General features: G+C 34.3%; 1 protein-coding gene across 1 annotated transcript in view; it reads left to right on the top strand.

Annotated features, from left to right (window-relative positions):
- The window catches only part of LOC105627797 (protein phosphatase Slingshot homolog 2), a 132,991-nt gene extending 121,862 nt beyond the window's left edge, over window positions 1-11,129 (top strand). Inside the window, exons 6-9 of the mRNA XM_012209076.1 lie at window positions 6,339-6,533; window positions 7,356-7,625; window positions 7,968-8,524; window positions 8,917-11,129. Of these exons, the coding sequence (XP_012064466.1) occupies window positions 6,339-6,533; window positions 7,356-7,625; window positions 7,968-8,524; window positions 8,917-11,129 (3,235 nt within the window). The remainder of the gene's footprint in view (window positions 1-6,338; window positions 6,534-7,355; window positions 7,626-7,967; window positions 8,525-8,916) is intronic.
- The last annotated feature ends 1,071 nt before the right edge of the window (window positions 11,130-12,200 follow it).

Genomic DNA, 12,200 nt, shown 5'->3' with positions numbered 1-12,200 from the left:
ATTCTTCTTAATTTAGTTCTATTGTTATATTATTATTCTCTANAATAATANACACGAATATATATATATATATATATATATATATATATATATATATATATACTCAGATTTTTATCTTTGCATTTTATCCATTATATTCTATTGATCAAAGATATATTACAAAAAAATAAGAGTTTCTTTTACAGATAAAATCCGATAAAATCTCTTTACTTTTAACAGGATCTAACAGAATTATTTTATCTTTTTTGTCTTTTTTCAGAATATATAGATTTATTTTCTTACAGTCAATTTACTGTTGCTAAGTTATCACGTTTGTTTCGCTGCATTATCACATTTGATGCATAATGTTTCGCATGCTATTCCAATAAGAATTCTCTCTTCTCAAAGAGTACACAATAAATGAAGCATGTAGAAAAGATGGTAATGTTCATCAACCCGACTGTTAAATAGAACATTTATTGTTATCACATATACATCTTGTTGGTGAATTTCATTATTATCAAGAATCATTTCTTGTTATCAAGAATTGAGAGTTAGCATTTATTATACATCCTTAACTGTTTTCTACCATCGAGTTATACCAGTTTTCCTAGTAGCAACCCATGAAGCTTACCAGGAGCCGACTTCCTAGACGTTGGAATCCTTGGAACTTTATAGCTTTGATTTCTGTGGCAGTTTTTAACGTATTCTGCGTATTCGCGGAAGGAAACTCGCATAGAGAATCGCTAGAAATATAAATTCTCGCCATAACTTACTCGTGTATCTTTTTTAATTGAAGTTTTATTTCGTCGATTCGTTTAAAGTATCAGGAAGAGAATTACAATAGAAAAATATCTATAGTTTTTTTAGATTAAGACTGACTCGAAGAGTATCTTAAAGTTCAGGTATCTATTATAATTATAAGAATTTTCTTTGTAAAAGTTATATCGTAATGCACAGTGCCAAGAGTTAAAAGATAAAGTTTTATGACTTATTGTTTCATTTACAAAAAAGTGAAAGTTTTCTTCTTGTCATCTTTCTGTCACAAATGGTTTCCGTCGTTAACACAATGGACCTGTTCTTTATCGATGAACTGATATACATTTGCAATAAATTGAAATAAAACAAATCATATTTCTTCAAAGTTATTGAACCGAGTGTATCAATTCAGAGAGTTCTTCAATAAAGAACTTTATTAAAATTAATGAAATATTGGTTTGGAATTAAAATAAGATCAGGCCAATCCGTGTTAAACAAGTATTTTAAGTTGCTCCTGCATTGAAAGTTATTTATAACTCAATTTGTTTTATATCTTTATAAAGAACAAGATGCTGTATTCGTTACCTACCACAACTAATGTATGTACGATTGAGATTGTTATCGCAGCTCGTTCTTTGAAAGTAACAAAAAACGGCCACTGCAATTGCTAGAGTAGATCGAAGAAGCCGCGAGGATCACCTCCGAGTGCGTAAAGCCAAACTAATCGATATCCCGTAAGCTTACGTTCCGATGATTCTGCCGAGAACACCGTCAAGTTCTTTGCAGGGAAGAGGGGTATATCTTCGATCACGCTTTCTTCTTATGTGACGGCGCTGTCATGGTTGAGTGCCGATAGTAACGATGCTCGAGGTTTCTTCGTTTCTCAAGACAGTCGCGCGTCGTCAGGAGCATTTGTCAGATGGTTTCTCGCGTTATAGCAAGACGGAAAAAAAAAAGAGAAAAATTCTATCAACTTTGATGCCGAAAACATTCCTATGAAATGAGTGGGCAATAATTAGCAGAATAAAAATGAAAAACTATTGATGATGTTGAAAGGTAGGATAGATTTCATCTCGGCAATACTTTAGCATTTTTTTCTTATAAGTATTCAAAATTTTTGGCAAATTTTTTGACTTTTCGAAATGATTGCGGGTAGTCAGAAACATTTATCAGGTGATTTTTTTGCGCGTTATAACTAACCGGAGGAAAAAAAATTTTATTAATTTTGATCTCGAAAAGATTTCTATGAAATGAATGAGCAATAATCGGCAAAATAAGAATAAAAAATTGTATTAAATATAGAAGAATTTGACGAAAGATAATGGATTTATATTAATAATACTTTTTAATTTTTTTTAACTAAATTAAATTACATTAAAAAAATATATGTATAAATGTAAAATTAAAATTCCAAAAATTCGTAAGTTTTTTTGGTTTGTCGAAACGGTTGTGGATGGTCAGAAACATTTGTCAGGTTTCTCGTGTTACAGCAAAAGAAAAGAGGAAAATTCCATGGCTTTTGTGATCTTATGAAAAGAATTCTATAAGTAGGAAAAAGCAGAAGAAGAATGAAGAATTGTTGACGATATTGAAAAGCGAAGTCGGTTTGATCATATGAGTAATACTTTATCTTAATAATACTTTAATTCTCACAATTTTTTTTCGAATAGTACCTAAAAAAAAAATAAAACAAAAAGAATTGTTTAAATTAAAATCCTATTCCATTTGCAGAAGTAGCAATACGAAAAAATCTTTATTATACAATAATAGAGTTTAAACTCAAAATGGAAATTTATAATGAAATAATATCGTTCGTGATAACTAATACTTTTATTAAATATATCGTTTATATTATTTTTATTAAATTTGTATTATTTATATTATATTATTGTTATTGAGTATTATATATATTAAATTGCGTTTGTATCATTTTTTTTCCGTAATAAATAATACAAGTTAAAAGGCACATGTAAGAAAATATTTTAAATATTACGTTAAAAAGCAGAAAAAATGACAACGTCAACATCAATTTAGATTGGCATTTTTTCTGCTTTTGAGATATAGAATTAAGCAATATGGATTCAGCTGTTTGAGTAATTAAAGTTTTTGTGCAATAACTAATGTACGTACACATTTATACTATTCATAAACTGACACTAGATAGGTCAACGGATCTTTGCGATTTCGTTGTTTGTGTTGATTAATCTTCGGAAAAACGTGAAACTGAGTCTTCACTGTATATGTGAAACGTACACGTTGCATGAAAACCGGTTTGAAATTATTATAGAAGAACAGGTTGTACACTGTCTGAAACTTTGCATATATACATATATATATATATATATATATATATATATATATATGTATACACACAACAAACAAAAAGGAAACGGGGAAATAAGACTATCGCGATTCTTGCGATCACTTTATAATTTTGTTATTCCAAATATATTTAAATATCTTGAGGTCACACTATCAAAATCAGTAATTTTTCAAGATCTATTCTTTATTATTTTTTCCAAACTTGCATATTGTTTGAAAAATAATCATGTAAAGTTTTGGTTACTTTTGAAAATTTATTAGAGTATTTAGAATTCTGGGCGATATATCTCTTTAGAAACAAGTTATTGCACTTTAAATGCACTATTCGTGTGCGATTCGGACGAATGATTTTGTAGGCGAATAAATCTTCTTTTGATGCTTCAAGAATGAGCTTTGCAATCTGATATAAGATCTGTGGAAGTCCATCTGAGTGATTATATTCTTTTTGGTAACATTATTATTGTAGGTGTGTAGGCAAAACATGGAAGAGATATCATGAATCAAAATTTCTATTTTTTCTCTCTTTTTAAAATAGGACTATTGTAATTTAAAAAGCATGCGAGAAAGTTCTTAGAAATTTGGTTTATTACATAGTTTATTACATTTGAGAAAGTATGAATAAAAGATTAGGGAATCCATTGATTCAAAAATCCATTGATTTAAATTGTACGATACATGAGTTATAATATTGCGTTTCTGGATTTATGTAATATATTTATAAATGGATCTTCACACATAAGAGATATCAGATAAACATAGAATATGTTAATCTAGAGAAATCCTTTTCCTTATTTGAATAAAAAAACGATCGACTATTTATGCATCTACTATTTATCAATTTGAAGTGGAAACTGGATAGATAAATACAGGTAGATTAAGGACAGAAAATGAAATGCTTACTTTTGAACATTATATTTAGAAATATTTTATCCGAAAGTATATTTGATTTATTAATTATACTACTAGTTTATTAATTATTTTCTTTTGTATTTTAAATTTAATTTATATCTATTTCGTAAAATAAATAATAGGAGTTAATTGCGAAATTCACTTTTATGTTTTTTTTTGTAAATCTCTTAGTACTTTATCGTTGTGAATATTGTAAAATAATATATGGTAACTGTTCGAATTACTGCCGCTTTAAGCACATAATTGTGATTGATATGCTTATTTAAAAATTTTTAAGATATATAAGAGACATCATTTTTTTATTGTATTCAAGTAAAAACTTTAATATACGCAAAATAAAAGCAACAGCTCGAAAATTAATTATTTAAATACACATATAAGGTATTGAACATATTACTGCCAGTTTTTGTTCATATTAGCCCCTTAATTACTGCTGCATCTAATATCTATTACCTCCGTATTTACTGCTCGTGTACATTGTATTAGATTAATTTGTCCGAATTGATCTTCTTCAGCGTCCTAAACAAAATATATATATTAATCATTGTATAAATAAGAGAGAAAAAAAATATCTTTAAAATATTATTTAATACTTGATAATAATATTTACCATATCGTTCTACACTAAGAATATCTATCTATCACTTTTTTAGTCACAGATGTCAAAGTTGGTAGTAATTAGCGCAATGGTACATATATTCACACACAGGACTCATTTACTGCCGACAGTAATTGCAGGCTTAAATGATTGTCCCTTTGACATGCTGCTATTTCATAAATTAAATTTAAAAAATAACCCATCACTTTTTTATGCTTATTTTATTGAAATAAGTAATGAAATACGTTAGTTTACACTTTTAAATCATGGAATTCTCCTTCTTTCACTTCTTAGAAGAATATGAAGTTTACATTTTCAATGATATTCCTAATTTCTTTAATTATTCTACAAATATAAAACATCGAATATCTTATACAATTGCTTATATTTATATCACAGTCGTAGTTTAACATTAATAATATTTTTAATATATACCGATCTCATACTTTTATACTAATACTATTGAAAAAAGCAGTAATAATTGGGACAGAGCGAACTATTCATTTAATAAAAGTTGTAATTAAAATCTACAATAAATTCAAGTGATAAATTAAAAATTGCATATACTGAAATCTTCACGGAAAGTAATTTTTTTTTTAATTTACCCTGAAAATATAATAATCGTGGGATAATATTGTATTTTGAAGAATTTTAATGTAAATCTCTTTTTTCATTAATAAAATTTCAATAAAGTATAAAATAAGTTTGATTAATTTTACTGAAGTGCATGGTAAAAATCTTTAAAATATTGTATTGTATCACAATTATCATATTTTCAGGGTAAATTTTAAAAGAAAATTCTCTCCGTTTTGTAATAGCGCGGTTTGGGGGTCTGAATGTTACAACAAGATTACTCCTACTTCATTCTAAAACAATGAAATACAAGATTTTAGTGGCTACTATCTATTCTCCACTCATGCTATCCTAGAAATAGCGCGGAAGGGATTTTTCGCGTTATTTATTACGAGGTTTCAGTGTATATTTTAAAAAAATTTTCGAAGTAGGTTTATGTTATTTTTTTCAAATAAAAAATAATCTTATTGAAAATTATATTAAGATTTAATTGATGTTCATTTGTTTTTCACGATATATTTCTCATAGTTTTAAGAAATTTAAAGCGAAATTCATTGCCCCTATTCTTAAACGTTGGCTAATATTTGTTTACTCGATGCCTTACGCAGCAAGCATTATGCCGTGGGAACCATCGTTGATTGTTGAATGAGTTTCAGGGCGAACAGGAAAGTTTACTAGCTATAGTAATTCCGAAGGGTTTACCTGCGAAGCAAGAGATTGACTCTCGTTGTTCGACATAATCCGGGTACAAAGATATTTCTTGTAACCGGTGTTTAGAAAGTATACTTACTTTCTTTGTTCCTTCAGAAAATCGTAACTTTCGTCAATTTCCGAAGATGCTGATCGATTTACTTTTTTATATGCTTACAAAGTATCACAAAGTAACTATGAAATTGCAGTAGTAGTGACTTAACTAGCATAACATACATAAAAAAGAGAAAAACATAATTTTTCTGAGAGAAAACTAGGTCACAATATATAATAAACAACAAGAATGTCGCGAGTATTAGTTACAATGAAAGTTTTCCCAACTATTTCTTTAGAATTAAAATGTGTACGAAATTATTTCTTTTATGGCGCATTTAGCTAAGTGACATGAAGACAAGAGACATGAAATTACTTCTTTTCTTACAATCAGTGCTTCCGATTATCCTTCTTATAACATCTTCTAATATCTTTTATATTTTTTCTTTTCTAGGTCGGCCTTGCAGACATTGCACAAGGTATCCGGTAAGGCACGCGAGCAAAACTATTTTCTAGGTGGACTGTCGCATGACTGGGTCAGTTACTATGAGCAACGGATCGAGAGCGATCGCTCGTGCCTCAATGAGTGGCATGCCATGGACAATCTGGAGTCCAAGAGACCACCGTCACCGGACAGCGTACGCACCAAGTGAGTCCGATCATTTTTTATGATGATCCTCTTAAAAGCGACCTAAGAAATAAGACGGTTATTCGGATACAATCCGATAGCACTTTTCTGACGAAATTGGCATAGTACCATAATTTCGATTGCTTTTAGAAATCAGCTCTTCCAGGAAGTTGCTCTCTTGTTGGGTGATTTCTTAGACATTCAATTTTTAATACCTCCAATACATATTACACGCCTCTCGAGGCATATAAATCGATTCACACAACATATAAGACGATCCAAGAAACAGCTGGCCACTGCGAATTTAGTTTGGTATCGTGCCAGGGTTTGTTGATGCGCCTTCCTTGGTTGTCTGCGCCGCATTGAATCGCGCGCCCAAGTGGAGCATAACTTCATAGCCGTCTTTCAATTATTTCCAGTCTGTATTTCTACGTCTTCCCTTTCAAACTAAGCTAAACATTTTGAGGTATTAGATCATTTCGATCGTTGGATTCCAGTATTGCGAAATTCTAGCGTACACGTGGAAAACTGATATATCCGAAAACTTCACAACATTCTAATTTGATCTCTTTGTTTACGTTTACGAGGCCACTTTTAGTATTTTTGCTCTATAAAGATGAATTCTTATTACATCTATAAATACGATAATTATTAAATTGATGGAATAATGTCTACAGTTAAAAATATGTATCTATGTTATATATTTGAATGATATGATTGATATGAACAGAAATATAATATAACGATCGTTTAGTGATTGACAATCATTTATGGATATTTAACTGATTTTTGCCTGTCTCTGATCTGTCATGAGATATAAACATGGATGTTTATGTAATATAGGCCCAGGGAGAGAGAAGAGACCGAACGCGTGATTCGATCGACGCTAAAGGAGATCATGATGTCAGTGGATCTTGATGAAGTTACTTCCAAATATATTAGAGGTCGACTTGAAGAGGATCTTGACATGGACCTCGGGGAATTCAAACCATTCATCGATCAAGAGATGCTTACCATACTAGGGCAAATGGATGCACCAACCGAGATATTCGATCACGTTTATCTCGGGAGTGAATGGAACGCTAGCAATCTAGAAGAACTTCAGAAAAATGGGTACGTTACATATCTCATTACGAATATTTTTTTATGTATTGTCACATGTCATTATGTCAATTTTATTGCTCGTCATTTCTAATTGTGTCACAACGTGATCTATTTCTAATATTTTAATCATTTATAATTTAATTATTCCTTTTATTATTAAATATAAAATTTTTTAGAAATTTTTAATAAATTTTTATAGAAACAATTTTTATATCTTTCGTAATGAGAAAAAAACTTTAAACTCTACATATTATAATGTTGAAAATTTTATCTACAGTATAGAAAACGCACATTTGATCTTAATATATTTAAATGTAGTTATTAATTCTAATCTTTTTTATACATTTTCAGTGTAAGGCACATCCTGAATGTCACTCGGGAAATTGACAACTTTTTTCCGGGTATGTTCACATATTTGAACGTACGTGTATATGACGATGAGAAGACGGATTTGCTGAAGCACTGGGATAATACATTCAAGTATATTACTAAGGCCAAAATGGAAGGCTCTAAGGTGTTGGTGCATTGCAAGATGGGAGTGTCCCGTTCTGCCTCTGTGGTGATAGCTTATGCGATGAAGGCTTACAACTGGGATTTTTCCCAGGCGTGGAAACACGTCAAGGAAAAGCGCAACTGCATCAAACCTAACAACAGCTTCCTCCTGCAATTGGAAACGTATCAGGGTATTCTAGATGCGATGAAAAATAAGGAGAAGCTCCAGAGATCCAAATCTGACACGAATCTGAAATCTCCCACTTCCACAAAAGATCAATCAAAAAAAGAAGAGAAATCAGATAATATAGAGAACAATATGCGGGAGGTTTCAGGCTCGGAGTTGAAGAAAACTAGCCAGAGACCAAAGAGTTGGTCGCCGAATGTCAAAGTTGCTGAAAATATGTTACCTTCCGGTATGTAGCTTTACTATCCTGTCGTTTCTAATTAATTGTGCTTTCTTAAACAAAGTTTTTAAGAAACTTAAAGTTAATTTTTTTGTTGAAACTATTATGGTCTGTTTATGTATTATAGTTCGAACGTTTATGTATTATAATTTAAACATGATATTGTTGATAGAAAACATAAACAAATAAAACCTTATTTTTTTATTTAGATTTAAATAAGTTTTAATAAAATTTATTTCTGATCAGTATATTGGAAAATTAGAAATTTTTACAAATAATTTATATTAATAAATAATTAAAATAAAAAATGTGGCAATTAAAATTACAAGATATATATTTTATTTTTGTAGATGTAGAAATTTTTATTATGTTTTATAATGTTATGTTTTATAATGTTTCAGTTCCCTTGTCGCAGTCATTGGAAAGTATTGATAAAGCAGGAAATACGGAAGTTACTCGGGAGGATCTTCTTCGTGGCTCGAATCAAAAACCAGCAATAGAACAGGAAGCTCGTAACGTTCTAATGCCCTGCGACAATGGACAATCTTACAGCGTGTCGCAGAATAAAATAATGCACCTACCCGCTCCAACCCCTGGCACACCTAGCGTAAAAAATAGGATTAGTAAATTAGAAACTCAGGGACAGAAGAGGAAGGGTCTAGTACTCAATTTAACTAATCAATTTGAAGCGGCTAGCAGTAAACCATCATCGCCAGGATCCGATACGGACGCGAAATCTCTGCCTCAAAGTTCGATTGCGGAGGATAACGCGAAACCAATCGAGAACGGTCATTCGTATTACGAGCAGGAAACACAAGGTATTACAGCTTCCGTTTCGAGCGGTCTTTCCGAGAAAGAAACTTGGGATCCCGGTGAAGAACAAAAGGAAAAGAGAAAAGAGATGAGTCAGGAGTCCACTGAGATCAACGATAACAGTGAATGTCTAGTCTGGACTGCATCCGCGGATGCAACATGCGCTGATTTGTGTGATGACAATAAAATTGACAAAGGCGTGAATGTAAAAAGTGAGTGTAACATGAGTGTAATGGCGGATACGACGATTGCAACGTCGATCACAGCGACGATGACAACTACGACGACGACTACGACGTCGTTATCGACGTGTCATGATGGTTTAGGAAAGAAAATAAAAAAGGATGGCGATCCATTCAGCGCCCAACTCGATCGAGTATTCGATCGTGAGGAAAGACGGGGTGAACCTGTCACAAGGGAATCTCCGAGTCGGCAAAGTTCCTGGAGTAGTTACGACAGCGCAGTGGTTCTTGACAACAATTCGGTGCACAGCTCGTGGGCTACCTTGCCGTCGAGAAACAGTTCCTGGGGCTCTTATGACATGCGACCATCCGATCTACTCGGATCCAGTGGTCTGTTCCCGTACGACAAAGAGGAAATCCCTTGGCATCCGGGGACGGTAAAACGCACTAAGCAGAAATTGGAGGAGGGTACGATCGCAGGCGAGGTGAAGCGCGTGTGCACGCAGAGCTCAACAATCGCGGACGAAAAGAGCGATAGGCTAACTACTGAAATAGATTCTGTTGTCGAGACGTATAATCCAATGCTGTTGCATCACATGCCATCGCCGACACCGCGAAGAAGGGACTCGTCGCCTACTCAGGAACATAATCTTAAAGTAGAAACAAATAGAAATTCACCGAGCCCGGTAGGTAGTATCGACATCTCCCTTACGTCCATGCGTCAGATTGGAAGACTATCTACAAGCGCTCCCGCGCCGTCCTCCCTGCCCTCCGAGTCCGATCTGCCTCTATCTCTGAGATCTTGCAGATCAGAAAGCGAGACGTCCAGTCCATGCGTCGTTAACACTACCCAGTGCCCTTCTGTAAAACACCACAAAATGGTTTTGGAAAATCTCTGCAACAAATCTGTGTTCAGTAAGCGCTGTCTCTCCGTGGATGATTCTCCGGAAGCAGAGTGTCCTCGTAGCACGTCTGGTATAGTTAAAAATCTGAAGAAAGAATTTGAGGCGAAGTCGACCAAGTTGGAGAGGAGTCCCGAAAATGCATGCGAGGGCGAAAATGCATCGGTGACAGCACGACCCAAAAGGGATGTAAAAATCAGGAGTTTGCCTTCATCGCCAGTGATCCCACACAACGAGTCCAAAATCCAATCGTCGTCCAGCGTTGGCGAAACCAAAGACAACAAGCATGGCAGGAGAAGCGAGACAACGCCACCGTCATCGCAGGATAATGTGGAAGATCTCTCTGTTAGAGTATTGGTGGGGAAGTATGAAGTTGCCAGGCCAGAATCCAGGAAGAGCTCGGACGTTCAGTTGCGCGCGCACAAAGATAAGGATTGGGACGCCATGGAGGTGCATCCGCCAGCAAAATCGAAGATCGCGCCCGAATTCTCGAGAAGGTCAGCGCCGATTATGATTAACAATCACTCTACACCTCTGTTCAACGAGACGCCGGAAGCCCCCGGTAGGCCGCCGGCAGTACCTTCGCCTAGCGTAGTCATGGCCAGCGTAGTGGCTAAAGCAGCTAGTAAAAAGCAGCAGCAACATGGTAGAACCCATCCCCTCGCTAGGTTACAGGTCAGGCCTAGGCACAGCAGTCCCGTTTACAACACCATGTAATACAAGAGGCGACGCTCTTTTGTTTTCGCTCGCGGATTCTTAAGCGCAACACGAGCGCAGCGCATCTAATCCGGACGAGAGTACTCATGCGATCACGTGAGTACATCGCCGTGACGATGAAATCGTGTGATCTCTTTATGTTGGCGATGAAGATTGGTTTTCGGAGCCAAGACGGTTGCGCCTGTTGTTCTAAGAGTAGATCTTTTTTTCGTTGTACTCTTTTCTTCGTCGTTATCACTACAATATCTCGTACAAGCGTCGTCCTGTTCACCAAGAAAAATGATTTGTCATTTCGATAATGTATCTTATTATTTATAAGACGATAATCTCGTACAAGTGTTTGGATTTTTTTACTGCGAATTAACGACAGGCGCTTTATGTTCCTTCTCGTCAACGTGTTTCTTGGCTTGACGTTAGTTCAATTATTTTAAGCTGGAAATGCAACAATCACGAGGCTGCGCGTCGAGAAGAGGGTCAACGTAAATTCAGGAAGGGATAATTGCGGCGGGATTATTCTACGTCACTTTGTCGTAAGCTAGTGAACTTGGAATCAAACATGATTCGTGTTAAATATGAAAAGTAATCGCGAGTATTGTGCGGGTGACTTAACGAAGGACAGCATGAAAGTTTTAGTTCGCAAGAAAAGAAGGATAAAAGAAAAAGAACCGAGTGCTCAGTCAGGCTGTGAATGTAAGGTCTGAGCCTCGGGCATACGCTGACCTTTCTTCTGCTTCGCTTTCTTGTATTCTTTTTTTTTTTTTTTCATCGATTATGATGTTATCGCGCGAGACGATAAATCTCTGATCTTCGAAGCGACTTTGTCGATTTTGTCGTAACGGGAAAAGTTATTATATGACGAGACCTCGAGATAATGTAATATTAAGCCACACTATTAGTAATTTATAGGTGATAATGTGATGTAGAGTGATGTACAGTATGCGAGAACACGATGTAGCGAAGTGTGTTTTCTGTTGAGCGACTGTTTTCGGAAGCATGAGTGCATACGGAAGGGGGTACTGAAATTCACGAGCTTCTAATCGTTTCCGAACCCCGAAAATGATTCCTCTTAAT

This window comes from Atta cephalotes, assembly GCF_000143395.1.
Source record: "Atta cephalotes unplaced genomic scaffold scaffold00010, whole genome shotgun sequence".
NCBI lineage: Eukaryota > Metazoa > Arthropoda > Insecta > Hymenoptera > Formicidae > Atta > Atta cephalotes.
Note: the sequence above shows the minus strand (reverse complement) of the source record. Positions and strands in the feature narration are given on the sequence as shown.